Here is a 21,638-nt window from a genome sequence, read left to right as displayed (position 1 = left end):
TTTTGATTTTTTTATATTGTATCGTTAATACTTTAAATCTTGTTAAACTCTTTTCATCTTCAGGTGATATTGACCCTGATGATTACTACCCTTATTTCCTGGAGATGGTGAAAAACCTGCTGGATGGCAACCTTGAGTCGAGTCAGTATGAAGACAATCTACGAGAGATGTTTGGCATACACGCATATATTGCCTTTACTATGGATAAGCTTGTACAAAACTTGGTCCGGCAGGTAAGTTGGGCTCGTGTTTCAATTCTCTTTTACACTTGTTGACTCATTCCTCATAAAAGAATGTTTCCGTTAATGACTGACCCACAATTTTAAATCATCTGTTGATAGCTAAGCTTGAAAAGTAGGTTCTTTGGGCTTTTATCCAAAATTCAATCTAATTTTTTAAAAAAAACTAAAGTACAAAAAAATCTTTGATGTACGCACCAGTTAGGGAACGAAAATGTCATATTCCAAAAATGACCTTAATTGATTAGGTTTTTTTTTCTTTTTTTTTTTTATATAAAGAAAATCATTTTTGAATGTTTTAAAGTAATTAATGTGAAATCGTTAGCATTACATGGCTGATCTTGCAAGTTTAAATTATTGTGGACATATCTGACCTTTTATTTTTTAAAAATATTAATGTGAGACGGTCTCTTTTTGCTTACTCATAAATTTGGATTTTCTTTTTTTTAAAATAAAACTACTTGATCAATTTTTGTGACTAGTACATCATAAAGATTTTTTTTTCTTTAGATTGAACTTTAAACTTGCACTGGCCATGTATTGTCCATGTTTGAAACTGCATTTTCATCAGTAAAAATGCAGATTTGTTAAACATAACTTTCTATCATCGCTGGCCACAGATTACAATGAATGTCCGAGGATTGTTGAAGTTGTGTCAGCCACAGGAACCAGATTTTTTCAAAGATAACCTGTTGTTCCCAAGTTGTCAGTCATCTTTAAGATTAACAATCTGCATGCTTGTCTCCGTATCTTCTACGGTTTTATCATTATTATTGCAACCAGAATGAAAAGGACCCCCCCCCCCCCCCCCATCTATACCAGTTGTTAATTCATCCATGTTAGTTTTTATTGAATAATTTTTTTTATGGATAGTTTTATTTATTTTTATAAGAATTTTTAAATTTTTATTATGAAATTTCACTTTTGTAATTTTGTTTTGTTCTTTACTTTATAGACTTTTAAAGTATTTTATTTACTTAGTTTTTTTGTTTTTTTTTTGTTTGTTTTCTTTTTTTTTTTTTTTTTTTTCCAGATTGAAACGGTGAGGTTCTTTTTCGATCCCTGTAGAATTTGTCTACACTGACTTCAATCTCGGTGGGTTTTTGCCCCATTAATTCAGCTGAGATTGCTTCAGTGTTTTGTGCAAGAACAGCTTGATGGATGACTCTGAAAAGTACAAACGCACAAGTTGCTTTTGTTGAATGGCGGCTGCACTCTTTTTTTAGGTGGCGGAAAAAGGTTCAGGGCTGCTGTAGTGTTATTTTTTTCTCACAAAAGGGAGACCCCCTCACTTGATATGCTTCGATTGTTTCTTAAAACAATCACTAATTTTATTGAAACTAGTTTACATGGAATCGCAAAACATAGTTAATTAAAAAGAAAAAAAGGTAAAACTAAAAATCGTTTCCTTTTTTAATTCTTTTACGTACTGCATGTTGATTTACTTTTTCAACTTTCAAACGGAAAATATTCTTGAACGAATCTTTCTTCCATGTCTTGATTCGATCAAAATTTTTGGTGCTTGTAGGCAGACATGTACAGGTGAAATATGGCAGTTTCAACTTTAACAGGAAAACTCTTTGATATACTTGCATCCCAAAAAGAGTCGGTATCTATATAAAAAATGATGGAAATTTTTCAAGTAGAATTTTAATTAAAAATATAAATTAGTTTCATAGTCAGCTAATGTACTTTTTAACTTCCAGTGTAGCATTACCAGAATCTTCTGTTAAATGGATTAGCGTCAATAAGAGATTATTAAAAATGATTGGTAATAGTCAGCTAACATGCTTCCTAACTTCTGGTATGTCTGCTACCGGGAGTGGTGACAAGGCAAATCAATTGCTTTGCTTTTTTTTCTCTCATGCCTATATCTCCTCTGTGCATGTACTCTTTGTTTAATGATCATTGAAAAGTTTTTTCAGTCTTATTTTAATTAAGAATTTTTTTTTATTATTTTTTTTTCAATACAATTATTGAAAATGTTTTTTTAGTTTTTTAAAACTATTTTGGGAATATTATATATTGGATATATATATATTTTCATGTTTGAAATTTTGTTATTTTGATTTCAATAATTTTATTTTTATAAACATTATATAAATGCAAATAAAAAAAAAAACTTATTTTAACAAAAAAAAAGTATTTTTATAATTTCATAGACATTTCTTATAAAATTTCAAAATAAAAACACATGGTTTAATTTTGTTAATAAAAGTGCAAATAAAGGCTAATTGTTATTTTTATCTATAATTTTATTAATTTTTCTTGTATATTTTTCGATTATGTCCTTTTCTTATATTATAGTTGATTAGCGTGTTGGTTCATTATCTAAACGTTTTGGGTTTGAATCGTGGTGTGAGATATCTTTTTTTTTCTTTTTTGTTTCAATTTTTTAAATTTAAATATTGAACCAGTGTTATTGAAGCCATTTTTCACGGAACATTCGTTTTTCTGAGTTTTTTTTTTTTTACTTCACTTATCCACCCCCGACCATACACCCAAAAACACCCGGGTACCCACCGATTTTTTAAATTTTAATATCGAAACAGGCTTATTTAAGCCATTTTTCACGTGTTCGTTTTTCTGTTTTCATCGTTCGTTTGCCTTACGTTAGTTTTTTTTTTGTGTTTTTTTTTACCCGCTTAAGTGTTAACGTTGTTTTCTTTTTTTACTTCGCTTATAACAAACAAACAAACCTTCGTCGTCGTAATGCTCGACTACTTCCGGGCGCGCGCCTGTCAATTTGGTTCTTACTTGAATAAATTCAAACATCTTTCACTAACTTATTCTGGCTGGCCGATTTTATTTTCAAACTTCGCCTCACGGCTTCGGGTTCGCTCCCTAATAGTACATCAAAGTGGCACTGTGCCTTGTTTGTGGTGAAAATTTTTAAAAGTTTTCCTCTTAAATTCTTCGCAAGTATGCTGAATGGAGAAACTATGCATAAATAGTATTCAATCATCTCATAAGAAACCATGAAAAATAATTAATGCTTGTTTTTCAAAGGAATATGCAAATTAATTTTAAAATAGAAAAGTAGGCCTTTAATATCAATGTCAGAACGAGAAAGAAAAAGACTATGTATAAAGATTAAAATTCTGTTTGATAATTTTTCGTAATTTTTGGCGTAGATGCTTTGGTCTCATATGTAAGTATGTTTTCCTGTTGATTTCTTTAGAATGGCCATATTTCATATGTACATGTTTACTGACAAGCGTCAAATCTTATTTAGTGACTAAATTGTATTTTCAGCATTTTTTTTTTTTTTTTTTAACTTTTTTAGTTTTTTTTTAAAGTTTTTTTTTTTAAGTTCGTTGAATTACAACTCGTGTTAAATGAATTAGCATCAGTAAAATATTATTAGAAATAATTGGTAATAGTCAGCTAACGCACTTCTTTCTTCTGATGTGTGTGCTGCTGGAAATGGTGACAAGGCAAATTAGTTTCTTCGTTTACTTTTCTCTCATGCCATCCCCTGTGCATGCATTTTTCTTTATATTTTTTTTTTTTTTTTTACGTTTTTCTGATTCTTTTTTATTTAATAATCATTGAAAAGTGTTTTTTTGTCTTATTTTAATTAAGAATTATTGAAATTAGTTTTATTTTTTTTGAGAATTATTGAAAATGCTTTTTGCACTTTTTTAAAGAATTGAAAATGCATTCAAAAATATTAATTTACATCCTTTTATATTTTATTTCAATAAATCACTTCACAATAGAAATACTGAAGAGTAGTAATAGTGAGGGAACTGATTTGCATTGTCATTGCTTCTAGTAGCAGACACACCGGAAGTTAGGCAGTGTGTTAGCTGACTATAACCAAATGATTTCAAAATAATGTTCCTTTACTAATTTGAAAGTTAAAATATGAATAGCAAAAACGATTTCCAGTTCAAAATTTTTGTTTAACACAACTAATACAACTAATAAAGGCAGCTGGCGTCACCTGGGAATAAAAGTGGTACTTATATATTAAAGAAGTCATTCAGGACTATCAAAGACTTGCTTTCTCTGAAATTGATCCTAGTAACTTGTATAGAACTGGGTAGAGTACATTGCATGCTTTCCTCTGACTGCAATCATTGGTGGCATTCCCATACAGTTTAGTTTTATCAGTAAAGTAAGCTTCCACACTAGCTTTGCTGGGCATTTTTTTCCTCTGCACCAAAATTAAGTCTGCCATTCCTGACATGTTGAATTTATTATGTTGCTGGGCCTTTGCGGTTCCAAGAGGTCCACCCTCCCATGCTTTTGCCTTCTCTCTTTGAGAAGGGGTTAGTTTGTTGCTAGTGCTCCTCTACTGGGGAATGCCAATGGGGCTGCCTAGGCATCTTTTTCAGGTCAGAGTGTTCCTCCCCGGGAGTGCTGACTTTTGAATGTCATTTTCCGGCCTTTTATGCGGCATTATTTTGAAAGCTATACAAATTGTAAATCTTGTTCATCCCATTAAGTTTTTATGCGACATTGATTCAAGAGGAATAACTCAGACAGTTCAACAAAATTTATTTTCAACTTTTTATTTATTTTTTTTTTGTTCGAGTGTGGAATTCAAAAGGTATTCTAAAACAATTTTTCACTTTAACAATTGCACTAATCATATGCAATCCATAGATTATTAGGAATCTGAGTTCAATTAAACCAAACAATGTTTTAAACATAAGACATAAAATACTAATGATAGGGCAACTGGTGTTGCCCGGTCGTAAAATACAGTTAAATAAATAATTAAAACAAAAATCGGAACTTGGGTGCCATCTTATTTGTGTTATTAAAAGCAAAATAAAAAAAAATGCATGTTGGACATGAATCTGCAAAACTTAGAATGCTCTATCAATCGAACCAAGACATCAATGTTATCACGTTGAAAATTTTGGTTTTTTAAAATAAAACAATGAATCGACCATTCACGATTAACAGTGTTATAACCGTCAGTTTTACCTCACCCACTCTTCAGAGAAAACATTTCTACATAAAATAATTGACGATTTTTTTTTTATTTTTCCATATGTGTCAGAGATTGCTCTTTCTAATGCTATCAGGTTTATGCTGGTTCAATGCGGATGACAAGTTTTTAGGGGACATACAAACGACTGAGATTTACAAAGGGTGTGCAATAAGTAATGCCCCTGACCCACTTCCCATAGCAGTAGAGCAACAAAACTTGGCACAGTTATTAGTCTTTCTCTAAATAGGAACCACCCAGAGTTATGTGTTTCTCCTATCGTTTGATGCAGCTCTGGAGACCGTTTTTGTAGAACATCCCAGGTTGGTCCTCCAACCACGACGTGACTTCAGAAATCAAGGCTGCATCATCTGGGAAACACTTTCCTTTCAAAAACTACTTCATGGTTGGGAAGAGGTGAAAGTCAGAGGGTGCAAGGTCAGGAAAGTAGGGAAGATGGAGTAGGATTTCATAACCACATGCCAGTGTTTCTGATCTGGCGACATGTGAGTTGTGGACCGGAGCATTGTCCTGCAGGAGGAGGACACATTTGCTGATCTTGCCCCGCCTCTTGATTTTGATAGCTTCCCTTAATTTCCTCAAAAGTGAAGCATAATAGGCTATTGTAATTGTGGTACCCTTTGCCAGGAAATCTGTCATCACTACTCTGTTCTGGTCCCAGAAGACTGAGCATGGCCTTATCAGCGGAGGGCTGCACCCTTGCCTTTTTTGGAGGTGGTGAGTCCAAATGCTTCCACTGCATTGACTGGGCTTTAATCTCTGGATCATAATGATGGACCCAGGTTTCATCCTGTGTCATCAGTCTTTTGAAAAAACTTTGACTCATCTTCTTGACACATCTCCAAATTCATCCTCGAGAACTCGACGTGTTCTCGCTTCTGGAATGGTGTGGACAACCTGGAAATCCATCTGGCAGACACCTTATGCATATGCAAATGGTCATGAATGATAGTTTCCACAGACCCTGTACTAATCTTGACATCTTGGGCTATTTGGCGAATAGTAATGCGCTGATCTTCGAAAATGGCAGCCTCAGCTTGACGGACAGATGCCTCATCAATGGCAGAAGGGGTGGGGCGACCAGGTCTGGGAGCTGTTTCCACAGACTTCCGGCCATGTTTGAATTCACAATGCCAGCGTTTTACAAGGTCATATGATAGGGCATTATCACCATAAGTTTTTTTCATTTCATCAAAAGTCTCCTGTGGTGTGCATCCTTTCAAAAAGAAAAATCGGATCACTGCTTGACATGCAACAGGCTCCATTTCACACCTGACTCAGTTCAAACACCTGTAAAATAGAAACCACAATTAGTTCAGAGCTGTAATTTGCCACATAACCCGTAGAGATATAAATCATTGCACATGCAAAATTTCAGGTAGATCAGACAACTGGAAGTGGGTCAGGGGCATTACTTATTGCACGCCCCTCGTGTATTATAGGAGATTGCATTTGATCAGTGTTTTGATATGAAAATTGGAATGTGACCTTGAGATAGTAATATAAACAAAGAATGCTGATACAACTAATAAGCTAGTGAAAGGATCGTTACAGGGAAAGATTGGCAAAATTCTAATTATTTAGAACGAAAGGTGATTAAATTTAAGTTTTAATGATTTTGTGATTTCCAGATTGCAGAAAAATTTTCAGCTTAGTTAAATATTTTTTGGGATGGAGTGGATTATATGTAATTTTTATGATAAAAACTGAATAATTCTCAGCATATGTCTCGACATAAACATTGGAAGTAATATTGAAATTGCAAGCCATACAATAACAAAATGCTAATAAAAACAGTTAAAAGATGGTTACAGTGAAAGGTTGGAAAAATTACAATTAACTTTTTATTTTTTTAAGCAAATGTTCAGATGAGATTAAAAATAGCAAAATCCATTGAAAAGTAGATTTTGAATTGAAGAATTCATAAATGATAAAATCGATTGGCCATTTTTCACTATCAGATAAAATATTTAACATGATATTTCTATTAGCTTGTCTCTCTGTTCTACCTTTTCTTAGAAACTACTGGATGATCTGGATAAACTTTTGTAAGCACCCTAAGGGTATCTGTTCAATAGAGTTAGGGATTAATAGGAATTTTTAGATTATATGCTATAATTAGGCTGACACACTGGTTCTCGCTAGATCACCAAAGTTAAGTACCAGATGGGTGACCAATTTGGGAATTTCAGGAATGTAATTTGCAAACACTAAACGATGTTATCTCTAAAGCAGATACATATGTTATTGGGGACTGCTTGTGAATTTCATACTCTGTGAAACTTCCTCATTAAACTTCCCTTAGAGTTAGTGCCACAGTTCTATTTTTCATTTCATTAATAGGAATTAATATCTAACACAAAAATGATCACAAATTTAACCATATTCAACTATCACTTTGGCATAAAGAACGTATTCTAAATTAACAGTTTATAACTTTTGCCATTTTTAACAGGCAAAAAGTTTAATAGAATCTGTATATTAATGTTTTATTAATGTGTACATTTGCCCCCCCCCCCCCCCACTGTTCACCCTTGTTCGTTCATACTTTTCTCAATAACTATGCCTTGGAATTTTTTGAAATTTTGCACAAACATTAAACACGATATGAGTAAAAAAAAAGTAACGGAACAGATTTTCCGGGAAAACTTCCCACCCCACCTCAAAGGGTGCCTTTCGGGTTAAAATGGCTAAAATTGACACCTTTGTGCTTAAAAAAAAAAATTGATGCCTTGAATTTTTATAAAACTTTCTGAAAAGTTGTAACTAACTGATTTCTATATAATTTTGTTTGTCTATACTTCATGATAACTCTTGGTATGTGCCCCAGGGTCTCTTTTAGGGCTAATAAAACACTCCATTTTTGGGACTATTTTACCATATATGTCCAAAATTTTCTGTGTATGTCTATTTAGCAGTTTTGCATGGTGCTGAACTCAAATTTAAATGTTAAGGCCTCCGTATGGCAAATCATGGACTTAGTCATATCTTTTTTTTTTTTTGCATGGTGCAGAACTTAGATTTACATATGTTCAGGCCTAAAATTGGACCGTTCGTTCATTTCCACCAGGATTTGACATCCCCTGGAGATTTTGGGGGCTAAATAGGGGGTAAATGCTGAACTTAGTCTTTTTTTTTTTTTTTAATTTTTTTTTATACCTTGTTCACTGTGCACTCACGGAGGACCATGCATGCTTCACTTTTTTTTTTTTTTAAATAGTTAACCTTAGACAAATAGTTTGTGGTAGTAACCAACCAATATTAATGTTACATTCCACTTTGCACTAAATGATGATGCTGCAATTTTTCTCTGCTGAAACAACTGATATTCAGAGCAAAGAAGACTATTTAAGTTTGAAGGACGAACAGCGATGTGTGCCACCTTCAGAAATTTGTCAGCCTCATCCATGATGTGACTTTTGGAAAATGAAAGTTGTGCTGGATCTATCGGCAAATTCAAATCCGTATCCTAATTGCAGTGACTAAATTCTATTAGGATGAGATTTTGTATTTTCATATATAAGGGAAGAAAGTATTGCTTTTCGGGCTGGGTTTTTTTTTTTGTGTTTGAGTAGGAAAGAAGGGGGCAGTGCAAAAGTATTTCCTTTTCAACTTGAAATAATTCTGTGTTATGTCCACATCCCTTCTCCATTTATAATGTAGGATTTTGACTGATAGAAATCTTAAAAAAAATATTTTCTCTCTTTTTAGTTGGCTCATTTCATGAGTGATGATACGTGTGCTCGAATTTACAAAATCTACCATGAGGAGGCGAAGAACAGTGCCGTTGGGGGCCGTGTTGCAACTGCACATCAGCGAGCGCATGCTGAGAATCTGTATCAGAAGCAAGTGGAGAATCTTCTTTGTGATGAAAATTGTTTTAAAATAATGATAGTAAGTCGAAAATTCTGCAGATTTGTTTTCGTTTTATTAGAAAATAATTCTATAATTCACTTTTCTTTTTTAGAAAATCATATTTATTTAAATTTTTTAAGAAAATTGTAAAAATATAAAACGTTCATTCTTTGTAGCAAAATTCGCAAAATTAAATATTGACCTTAAAATGAAACCAATGGTATTTATAACAGAGCGCTATGAGCACAGCGGAGAAATATTAGCATGTGAAGAGATCGGCAGCATAAGTAATCAAAAAACTGCATATGCAAATTAGGAAGTGTGCAGGAGAAGAGAAAGTAAAAAAAAAGAAAGAAAAATGCAACATGTGCTCACGAGATTAAAAAAAAAGTTGATATCAGAGAATGAAAGTTTAAAGTGAAGACGAGAAATGGCTGGCTGTAGTGGGAAGGAGAAACCGTGCCAACCTAAAAATGGACATGTGGGGGCAAGAGACTTTTTTCAAGTGTTGCTGAAAATAACAGTAATAAAAAAAAACATTTGTTAAAAAAGAAAAAAAAAAATGCTGACCCAGATTTTTATTTGTTTCTCCATTTGCAGCATAATGACTACATTGCATATCTACTGAATTGTCATGCCACAGTAATGAACATCTCCAAAAATTTAAAAAAAAAAATTGAAAATCTCTTAAGTAAAAAAAATGAATTATTAATGAAAATAGTTTTTGAAGACAATTAGCAAAAATTCAGTTTTGCAAAATAAATTTTTTTAAATGGATTGTTCTCATTGTAACGAAAGGGAGATAAATATTTTCTAAAAACTGAAAATCTCCGGCCAATTTAGCAAAACCTTTCGCTAATTGTCTTCGAAAACTGTTCACATAACAGTTAATAATTAATTTTCTATCTTATTTCATAATTTTCTGGATATTTTCATTACTGCAACATGACAATTTAGTAGATACCACTGGTTTCAAATGAAATTCAATATTTCAATTTTCGAATTTCACTGCAATATTGAAGAATTTAGTGCATGTAAATATAATTGGTGGATTTCATCCAAAATGAATTCTGTTGGAATGAAAAAAAAAAAAAAAAAAATGAAATATTTCAATCATTTGAAATGAACAACCTGATTGCAAGTCTTTTTCTAATTTCACTTTTGTTTTAATACAATTATTTAAATATTGTTTGTTCATGAAATTATTAATTGAACCCAATTAATTAAAAAAAACAAAAAACCTGTTTTTACTTTCTAAGACATCACTCAATAAGTGCCAGGTCGATAATTTGTAGACAAATTTTACCTTATTCATTAACATAGTCCTTCTAGAATGATACACTGATTCTAACTCTTCTCCAACAATTCGATGCATTTTTGGTAGAACGATTTGTCTTTATTTGTGGACTGTTATCCTTATCTTTATAATTGTTGTTTCACCACGTTCTGACTTTCTTCAGGTGATTAACTGCGACGTGATAGGAATGCTGAGCCTTGTAACTATTCCCAGTAATTACTGCCTTCCACAGATGTTGTCGCACCACGTTTAAATAATATACACAAAATACTCATCTAAAAAAAAAAAAATTATAATACCATTCAGATTTGTCTTTAGTATCAAGATGCATCTCAGTTTTTAATATTTTTGAAACCAAGTTTTCGCCTGGAACATTCTTTTGAATTCCACATACAGGCTGAAGTTGCTAGAGAATAGGGTGGTTGCAGAAGCAATTAATAATGCCATTCATGTAGTTTTGCCAGTGTTATGACTTCTGCCACAGTGCATTGTGTTGGTTCAGCACCAGTTCTCTCTCTCTGACCATGTTTAAAGTCTTCAAATTTATTAGTCTATATATCTATAAAAGTGAGAAGGTGTGTGCGGACACTTCTCAACTTATATACTCATTGAATTTTTTATCTACAAACTTGAAATTTGGGAGAAAGGATATTCAGACGTGGAAAACTTTTTCATTTTCATCTGGAAAAAGAAAAGAGCAGGTAAGAGGTATAAATTGAAAAATGGATACATAGTGATTGGATTCGCGAATGTGCATATGTGAATAGTTCACAGATTATGTTAAGAATAAGTAGTTTGAAAACCCCTTTAAAAGATCGTGTCATGCTGGCATAATGGTTATTGAACTTACTGTCTTTAGGTTTTGATCTCAACTCAAGTATTCTTTCTTTTTTTCTTTCTTTTTTTTTTTTTTTTTTTTTTTTTTACCAGAAGTGAACTGTTTAGAAAAAAACGTAATACTCACATGCACATCTTGATTTCTGTATTAATTAAAATATAATATTTATACATATTTTACGACCAGGCAATGCCAGGGAACCTAGTATTTTATAAAATTTAAATGCATTTTTTTTTTTTTTTTTTTTTTTTTTTTTTAGTGGCATCATCCATATGTCAGACCTGAAATATATTGAGGGATATGTTATTTGGAAATAGTTTCTATTTTATTTTTTTTTTTAATAAAAAACAATAGCAAAATAAAATTAAAAAAAAAAAAAAATGACAGTTGTGAAGAAAGACATGAGAAGCGGTCATACAATTATATATATATATTTCAAAGTTAAAAATATCCAAAAATAAAGACCAATGAATTTCAATGAGGTTGTTGATGGTGCTCAATGAAAAGAGCAGGATATTATTTTATTCAATTTAATCAAACAAAATTACCTGAAGTCACTACAATAAATCTACTGCTTTAGTCTTAAGACATTGTCAGACAACATAAAATCTCTTATCTTACTGGAGGCTGGTCATTTAAAAAAAAAATTCTTCATTAAATGACTGGTCTCAACCAGAGGTTTATTGTTGCCTGACAATGACTTTTAAGACTGAATCAGTAATTTTATTGTAGTGACTTATGGTAATTTTGTTTACCTAAATTGAATAAAGTAATAATTATATATACCAAGTTATAAGTATGCAAGAGAGAAAACTCATGGATTTAATGAGGTTATTAAGAGTGCTCAATAAAAGAGGAGCACCATATGTTTTTATTGATATAGACAAATTTACATGGTTGCGACACTTGATATGCTAATGTTTCGGACAGATGGTTGATTAAAACCTCAAATCCTCATCAGGCGACTAAAAAAAAAGTTTGTCTTTCACAGAAGAAAGCCAGTTCTCAAAACTCCAAAACTGAGAACTGGCTTTCTTATGGTTTTAACCAACCATCTGTCCAAAACATTAGCATGTCCATTGTCTCGACCATGTAATTTGTTTCTATCTCTCTCTCTCAAGAATATATATATATATATATATATATATATATTCTGTGGAAATATGATTTTTCAATTATATTTCACTTTTTTGTACATCAATCCTTAATTTATGCAGCTCAATGCAACTACAGGGCATATAATAAACAAATGGCAAAAGTCTATATTCCAAATTTCATGTTGTTGACCATCTTACAATTTATTCTGGTAATCACATTGACATTTACAATTCTTGACAGTAACTGTTTTGTAGTGCAAAATCATTCATTTAATTATTATATTCATTGATTGATATAATAATTAAATGAATTATTTTGCACTACGAAAACAGTTACTGTCAAGAATTGTAAATGTCAATGATCAGGCTGGCTTTAGTGTTGTGGGAGGTCATGTTGGTGTTGTTCTCAACATGACATAACGAAGTAGTCCCGCGGGTTTAGGTCGGGGGAGGAGGAGGGCAGTTAGAGAAGGGTGCAAAGTTGTAGCACTCTTTCTGAAATCAAGACTGGGTCTCTTTGGACTTGTGGGCTGGTGCAGAATCCTGCTGCCACACTCCGACCACTTGATTGCACCCAGAAATCCCCACACTCTTCAGCATATCCAGGTACACTTTTGTGTTGACTTTCCAGCCGACTTCGAAGATGTGAGGTGGCATGATGTAGCCCTCACTTGAAATCACACTTAAAGCTATAACCGGAAACTTTGTTTTCTTCACTTTGGGCACGTCCCTATTATTCATTGCAATCCAATGATGCATTTTGAAGGTGTTGGCAAAGGTCTTATTGTTATAGCTTGGATTAGTAGAGAGCATGAGTTGTACAGTGGCACATCTCTAATCTTACTCGTTGAACATGGTCACTTTCAGACATGATAGAAGGCTCCTTTATTGCTCCTGGGACTTGTACACAACTGGCCAACTAGTAGATGGTCTGCAACAAAAAAAGAAAACTGGTTTTCATCAAATGGAAATGGAATCTTGTCTTTTCTAGAGCAACAATTCTATCATTCCACTATGCATAATTTAAGCACAAATATAAATATTTTTTAAATATATCTTTTATTATATATATATAAATTAATAAATACAATTTTTTTTCTTTTTTAAATATGGTTTTATTTACCTAATAACCACAAACTTTTTTTAATTCTAAAGTACAAACGGGATTGTCGACTTACAATTGAGCTTCTGGATACGGAACAGCATGAGCAATCCGATGACGGTGCTGAGGACCCTAATAATACCACAAAATGGGCAAACTATGTTGAAAATTATATAGCTGATTCTGCCCTTCCCATGGATGTTCAGGAGAGCTTAACAAAAAAACCAGTGTTCTTACCAAGGTTTGTAACCCACTCTCTCTCTTTTTTTTATTTTATGCTAACCTTCTGCCAGATTTATAAAGGAAATAAGACTTTATTCAAACAAAAAGAGAAAAACTCATTTCAATTGCAGGCATAATTGAATTTCTGCTTTGTATATGTGTGAGTGTGTTTGTCTTTTTTCTTTCCCCCTTTTTTTTTTTTTGTTGCTGTACCCTTCAGCCTGCTGCTCGTTTGTCTAGAATTGCTTGCAATTTGGCACCTTTTGTTAACCACAAAGCGAATGCTTCATTAGCATCCTTGTTGCTTCCTTTTTACATTGAATTTACTGTTTTGATAGATTAAAATGTTTCTAATATAAAATAATTTTTTTTACAATTTTTTTAAGCATATCCAGTTGGACAGTGATCAAATCTCAGATTTTTATGGTACAAAATTAATGGAAAATAAAATTGAATTAAATTTAAAAAGAAATTTTATCTTGCGATTTTAATTTTAAACAAATTAGCAATGAAATTTTTTAATTGGAGAAATAATCCAGGGTTCCTTAATATAATGTTACGCACTTTGTTTACATATCTATAAACAGCCATTCTTATTTGTAATACTAAGAGAGATAATTCAGTATATACTAATGCAAGAACGTCTATTGAGATGAGAAGACTGGGCATGCAGCAGGAGTTATAGGTGTTTTTGATTTATGTAATATGACTATGATTTTTGTTTATGTAATTTATGGAATAAATGACAAGTTGGGCATGGAAGGTGTGTGATCCCCCCCCCCCCGTTTAGAAATTAAAAAAAAAAAAAAAAAAAAAAAAATTAATCAGCAGAACAAAAGTATATGAAGTTGTTCACCCAGGCACACAACGAAAACTAAAATAGTATTGTTAATCAAAGTGTGTCAGTGATTGGGAGAATATCGGTCAATATAATTAGTTTACAGCAATTTGGGGAGTGGCAATAAGTTTTGCAACAGTTTATGGACTTTCTTGAATTTACACAGTTGAGGAGAGTCCAGTCTCAGAGGTCCCCCAAGAAATTAGTCAAAGCTGGGTGAGAATAGATAGGATCAAAAAGAAGATTGTTTGGGGATGTAACGAGCGATGGACAGTTATTAATTAATCAAGCACTTAGTCCACAACCTTGTAAAAGTCAATCTTTCAGATTGACAGTATTGATTTAGACAATATTGTTCTACTGCAAATATTTTAAGTCATCTGGGACCACATATACCATGTGTTGGATAAGGCAGGGAAGCCAAGGCTGTAGTCGCCTTTGACAAAGTCTAGCATAAATGGCTCTTAATGAAAATTAAATCATACGGTATTACTGGATGAATGCTAAATATAATTAGATTCTTCTTAGATAAGAGTAAAATCCAGGTTGTCCTTGATGGACGTAATTCCAACCGGCATAACATTAATGTTGGAGTGCAACGGGTTGATCCTTGGACCTCTATCCCTGGTATTCATCAATGACCTCCCTGAAAATATTGTCTGAGATGGGTATATTTGCTGATGATACAACACTATAACAGCCACAAGGAGGAAAAACGAATGCACACAAATCTAAGATAATGAGAGAATCCTTAGAAATTGACCTTCAGACCATAGTGGAATGGGGTCGTAAATAGATGGTAACATTTAATGCTACTAAAACTGAGCTTCTTTTCTTTAACAATTACAAAAAGCTTTCTCAACCACCGAGAGTCATGACCTGAGAATTCTTCCTTCAACTTCCTTGGCCTAGCATTCACGGGCAGTATGACCTGGAACAAATTCATTGAGGACATTACAAAGAAGGTGGCTTCCCTCTATCGTGCTAGAAGACTACTCACACCTAAGTGTATCCTGTATCTCTACAAGGCTACCATTCACCCATGCATAAAATATTGTTATATTTGTGCTGGTGCATCTATGACTAATCTCTCCCTCTTAGACAGCATCCCAAAAATAGTCTTAAATTTAGTAGGGCCTGGACCGTCAACTAAGCTCCAACCCCTGTCCAATCCTCACACTGTTGCATCTCTGTACCTATTTTACAAGTATTTTAATGGAATGTGCTCTGATAAACTCATTGCACTTGTACCCTCTCGGTACATATCCCCCCCCCCTCCTCCCAGTAAACAACAAAACCCCACCCCTTCATTGTAAAGTCCCTAGATGCCAGAAAACTTTCTACTCTAATAACTTCTTTCCCTCGGACTGCTAGACTTTGGAATTCCCTCCCTGTTACTTGTTTCTCCGACAGTACTGACATGCAGAAGTTTAAATGTAATGTACACCAACATCTTTCTTGTTCATTTCCCCTAAACATAGTCCCAAATAGTAGCCCTTTCCGTCCAAGTAACAATATGCATTGATTGGGTTGAACATAAAAAAAAATATCTTTTCTCTATTCGTTTGTGTGTGCATGATTCCATAAAACATGCATTGTACTCTATAATGTAATAAACAAAAGCAACGATGAAAAAAAAAGTGTTTCAGAGTAAAGAATTTCTAACTTTTAAAATTTTATCTTTTGTTTTTTTACAGGGGGGTTCATGTGTGTCTTGTAGTCATTGAGACAGTTGTGTAATCGTTTGCAGAAATAATTTGGTATAATTAGATTTACAAGACAGTTCAATAAGAATTTGTTTATGTTGGACTTGGAGACAACGATATTGTAGTCAGTTGGAAAGAAGACCAACGGAACAAGCGGGCAGTTCTAGGAAAGAAGCTTTGTTCATCTCTAATGATATTTCTAAAATGCATGCCTAGTAGATAAACTTGATAAGATATTAAGAATGGAAACTGATTAAAATAATTAAAGAAATAATTTTTTTTATCATGCATTTGTTTTACATGGTTGCATGGATTCGAGAAAGATAAATTTATAGTTTTTGTCAAAAATTTATAGTTTTGGATACAATTTTTATTTATTTTTCAATTGTAGTTGAAATACAATTTAACTATTTCATTTAAGTTAAATGTAAATGATTCACTGAATATAAAGAGGAACAGTTTACATGATAGAAATTTTAGTCTTTAGTTTTAATTATTTCTATAACAGCCATTACTATCTAAACACAGTATCCTAATGTATTGTTTTTTTTTCTTTTTCTCTTTTTATAATGCTTTTGTGGTTGTGGTTAATAACATGGAAACATTTTTAACATCGCATGACTCTCTCCGCCTGGCTCATTGCCCCTCCCCCTCTCCCCATGCTGCCTTGTCTTTTATCTGTAATCAAAATTGGGTTCTTTTATTTTTTTATTTATTTTGTCTTAAGAGAATGGCCACGTATTCATTTCTACCTTTTCACCTTTTGCCGTTTCTACTAGAAAATTGTTTTTCATATCTTTTCTTGATATATTCGTCTTTCTAGCTATCCTTTATATTTCATCCATTTACAAAAGTAAAAAAATATTTTCTGAGGTGAAGGGGGATGGGAGGTTCATTTAGTTTCTCTCTCGGGATTCATTAAACAAATACACTGGCTTGGGGGTGGAGGTGGTGATGGGGGGGGGTCCTCTTTCAAGTATACATCGAGGTTTTTTGGTGTGAAATTTTGAGCAAATCAAAGTGTCTTAAAATGCCTATAAATAAATCTGTTCGCATTGAATTTCTTAATTTCATAATCATTTCAATAAAATTCTTTCGAAGAGGAAAATATTTCCCCCCCCCCCAAAATCTTTCATTTGAAATAAGAGATGCCATAGCAGAGCGCAACCGCATACAGATAATTCCTAAGTCATTCCAAAGATAAAGCCTCCTATTTTTTGAACTCAAAAGTTAGACAGCTACGAAAACAGGAGTGATACCATTAAAAGGAGCGACCTTTTGTGCTCCCGAATGTATTTTTCTACATAGTCACTACTATTCTCGATGCACTTTTGCTAGGAATTCAATGATGCATCTCTGCTTCTTCTGATGCTTGTCCATGACAGGGGTTTCTTTCTTAGTCTTGCACCGTCAATATCTACAACAGAGATATGAAACTTTCAGGTCATGAATGCAAGTTCAGTCATTATAACAATGCAATTTGCAGTCTTCTCTGATCCCTTCAGGTGGATTTAAAAAGAAAAATAGGAGGCATTACTTTTGGAAGGCTCCTCGTAATTGTACATTCGTGTGTTTGTCTTGAATAAATGTTATATGACTGAACTAATACTAAAAGAAAATTTCAAAAAAAAAAACAAAGGATGATTAGCTTTTAAAAAATAAAGATGTGTGTTTGAATATAAAATTTTGCCAACACAGAAAGCTTTAATAAAAAAAAAAAATGAAAAATAGTGAAAAAAAAAAACAATAAAACCCCTCAATTTTGTGTTTGTTTTGAGGAAATCTTATGTTTACTGAAAGAAAAAACCAAATCAGAATTTTCCAAGTACGTGACGATTCCTCCTCAGCCTCCATTTGAGAATGCCGATAGAAAGCATAAATGAGAACTGGAATAAATGCGCCTGTAAAGGAATGGCTTCTGCATCTATTCTGCTGACTCAAGGAGTTGATTCTGGGTCGTGAATCCAGACAGAATATCTTGCTACTACTTAGACATTCCATGTTGATGAGTTTTTACTGAAAGCTTATTTCCCCTTCACAGGAACCTGAGACACCGTAATTTACTGAAGGATTCTCCCGGAAAAGATTCTGATCGTGACGGTGGCGGTGCCTATGGTAAACGCTTACTTAATGACATCGACATTATCGACAACACTGAATGCAGGTTCAATATGAACTCATTCAAAATGGTTTATGTGGTCAACAGTGAGAGTTATTTGTACAAAAAGCTCTCTCTGAAGCGTGCAAGGGAGGTAAGTCGCCCTTTTTTTGTTTTCTTTCAAAAATTTGTCTCATCTGCTCTCACCCTCTCTCATCGATAAGAATTTTCTTTCTGCTTATAAACGCATCTTTTTCTCACACGTAAGATACATAGGTTTCTTTCTATGTCCGTTCTAGATAGTTTTTGCAACAGTTGGTGTGGAGGGGTCTGAGAGACGTATGCTTTTTTTCTGTATTTTCATATCCAAGGCACCATTATAAATCAGTCTTTCATAAGTTTTGCAACACCCCCTCCTCCTCCTCCTCTTCCTAACCCTAACCCTCCACTTCCTCCTTAATACCCCTCCCCTCTTTAAAAAAAACAAAAAAACTCTCATCTCTGTTGGCAATCCTTCATTTTTGATTTTGAATAAAATTTTGTCTATTTTCTGTCTTATATATTAATGTAATTTTTCTTTTCACGTCCAATCATAGTAGTGGGTGTTGGCTTCACTTTAAAAAAAAAGTAAAAAATTTTTGCCCTCTCCCCCGTGTTTGATGTGGATTGTTAGAATTATTTTTAAGGTGAATGGTATTTTCTGAAAATGATTTCCATTTTTAAAGGGTTCTTTCCAAAAGAATTTTTTATTTTTAATTCACGATTTCTTTACATTTCTGTTGTCAATGGTAAAGCTTTCACATTTTGCCAATTCTTAGTTATCAATTCCACGCAGCGCTTGACTTTGTTCGATATTATTCTTAGTTCAACTATTTTAAAAATGACGGCCTCTTTTGTGACACTAAAATAAAACCAACTTTTTATATATTTTTTTGCCTTTTTTCCCTTTTTTATTTAAATTTTATTTTGCTTTTAACAATTTTTTTTTTTGTTTGCATGCTTGTTTGTTTTCTACAGATTTTACTTAAATTTTTGTTTTACCCAAAACGTCTGCAAAAGTTTTGCTTTCCACTTGAATGTCTTCTGCATTTTGTGTCCTCTCCCAACCTTTTTTTCTCTGTTTAATAAATCTGCTTTTCACTGTGTTGCAGAATTTATTTACTAAAGTTTTTTTCTTCTGAACAATTTGCAAAATAATTTTTACTTTCTGACATTTTTAGTTAAAGATTAATGCAAATATTTTCTGCCGCATTTTAACAAAACTGCTTAATTTTTTTTTATATATTGGTTAATATACTAATTTGTTATAATTGGTTAATAAAATATTATGATTATTTGTTAATAAAATATTGCCTTTGATTATTGGTTGATGAAATATTGATTATAATTATTGGTTAGCAAAATATTCATTGCTTATGATTATTGGTTAATAAAATAATTATGTTTCTATTGCTTTTATTTATTTTTTTTTCTAGAAATATGAAACTTTTTTTCCTGTTTTATGCAAATTATTAAAGAAAAAAATCCTATATTTCACTATTAAAGCAGAATTTCAAATTTTCCTTTTTATCTTTTCCTTTTTCTTTTCCGCTCTTTTCCTTTTTCTTTTCCGTTCTTTTCCTTTTTCTTTTCCGTTCTTTTCCTTTTTCTTTTCCGTTCTTTTCCTTTTTCTTTTCCTATTTCTTTTCCTTTTTCCGTTCTTTTACTTTCTCTTTTTTGTTTCTTTTTCTTTCTCTTCTGTTTCTTTCTCTTCTGTTTCTTTCTCTTCTGTTTCTTTCTCTTCTGTTTCTTTCTCTTCTGTTTCTTTCTCTTCTGTTCCTTTCTCTTCTGTTCCTTTCTCTTCTGTTTCTTTCTCTTCTGTTTCTTTCTCTTCTGTTTCTTTCTCTTCTGTTTCTTTCTCTTCTGTTTCTTTCTCTTCTGTTTCTTTCTCTTCTGTTTCTTTCTCTTCTGTTTCTTTCTCTTCTGTTTCTTTCTCTTCTGTTTCTTTCTCTTCTGTTTCTTTCTCTTCTGTTTCTTTCTCTTCTGTTTCTTTCTCTTCTGTTTCTTTCTCTTCTGTTTCTTTCTCTTCTGTTTCTTTCTCTTCTGTTTCTTTCTCTTCTGTTTCTTTCTCTTCTGTTTCTTTCTCTTCTGTTTCTTTCTCTTCTGTTTCTTTCTCTTCTGTTTCTTTCGCTTCTGTTTCTTTCGCTTCTGTTTCTTTCTCTTTTCGCTTCTGTTTCTTTCTCTTTTCGCTTCTGTTTCTTTCTCTTTTCGCTTCTGTTTCTTTCTCTTTTCGCTTCTGTTTCTTTCTCTTTTCGCTTCTGTTTCTTTCTCTTTTCGCTTCTGTTTCTTTCTCTTTTCGCTTCTGTTTCTTTCTCTTTTCGCTTCTGTTTCTTTCTCTTTTCGCGTCTTTTTCTTTCTCTTTTCGCTTCTGTTTCTTTTTCTTTCTCTTTTCGCGTCTTTTTCTTTCTCTTTTCGCGTCTGTTTCTTTTTCTTTCTCTTTTCGCTTCTGTTTCTTTTTCTTTCTCTTTTCGCTTCTGTTTCTTTTTCTTTCTCTTTTCGCTTCTTTTTCTTTCTCTTTTCGCTTCTTTTTCTTTCTCTTTTCGCTTCTGTTTCTTTCTCTTTTCGCTTCTTTTTCTTTCTCTTTTCGCTTTTTCTTTCTCTTTTCGCTTCTTTTTCTTTCTCTTTTCGCTTCTGTTTCTTTTTCTTTCTCTTTTCGCTTCTGTTTCTTTTTCTTTCTCTTTTCGCTTCTTTTTCTTTCTCTTTTCGCTTCTTTTTCTTTCTCTTTTCGCTTCTGTTTCTTTCTCTTTTCGCTTCTGTTTCTTTCTCTTTTCGCTTCTGTTTCTTTCTCTTTTCGCTTCTGTTTCTTTTTCTTTCTCTTTTCGCTTCTGTTTCTTTTTCTTTCTCTTTTCGCTTCTGTTTCTTTTTCTTTCTCTTTTCGCTTCTGTTTCTTTTTCTTTCTCTTTTCGCTTCTGTTTCTTTTTCTTTCTCTTTTCGCTTCTGTTTCTTTTTCTTTCTCTTTTCGCTTCTGTTTCTTTCTCTTTTCGCTTCTGTTTCTTTCTCTTTTCGCTTCTGTTTCTTTCTCTTTTCGCTTCTTTTTCTTTCTCTTTTCGCTTCTTTTTCTTTCTCTTTTCGCTTCTTTTTCTTTCTCTTTTCGCTTCTTTTTCTTTTTCTTTCTTTTCTAATCTTTTTCTTTCTTTCTCTGATCTCTGTCTCTTATCTCTCAAAATTTAATTCTTTTATATAAATTATATTAGAAATATTTATTTTTCAATAGTTTTGGAAAATTGTTTTTATTCTAGAATTTATTAAACCTCTGTTTTTGTTTTATAATTTCAATAATGCATATCTATGCCATTTTTTTTTTTTTTTTCATGCAAAGAAAACAAACTTTATCAAGTCAA

At 32.6% G+C, this 21,638-nt stretch overlaps 1 protein-coding gene across 13 annotated transcripts in view; it reads left to right on the top strand.

The window, feature by feature from the left end:
• LOC145245726 (paired amphipathic helix protein Sin3a-like) overlaps positions 1-21,638 on the top strand; it is a 173,177-nt gene that overhangs the window by 141,046 nt on the left and 10,493 nt on the right. For 8 of the 13 annotated variants that reach the window (XM_080107278.1, XM_080107274.1, XM_080107277.1 and 5 more), the window contains 4 exons: positions 64-233; positions 8,917-9,099; positions 13,448-13,635; positions 18,202-18,412. In XM_080107278.1, the coding sequence (XP_079963404.1) occupies positions 64-233; positions 8,917-9,099; positions 13,448-13,635; positions 18,202-18,412 (752 nt within the window). The remainder of the gene's footprint in view (positions 1-63; positions 234-8,916; positions 9,100-13,447; positions 13,636-18,201; positions 18,413-21,638) is intronic. The other 5 variants (XM_080107283.1, XM_080107280.1, XM_080107282.1 and 2 more) reach the window with 1 other exon arrangement.

Source organism: Euprymna scolopes, chromosome 23, assembly GCF_053919585.1.
Source record: "Euprymna scolopes isolate OS-2025 chromosome 23, ASM5391958v1, whole genome shotgun sequence".
In the NCBI taxonomy this organism is placed as follows: Eukaryota; Metazoa; Mollusca; class Cephalopoda; order Sepiida; family Sepiolidae; genus Euprymna; species Euprymna scolopes.
This window is presented reverse-complemented; position numbering and strand designations above follow the sequence as displayed.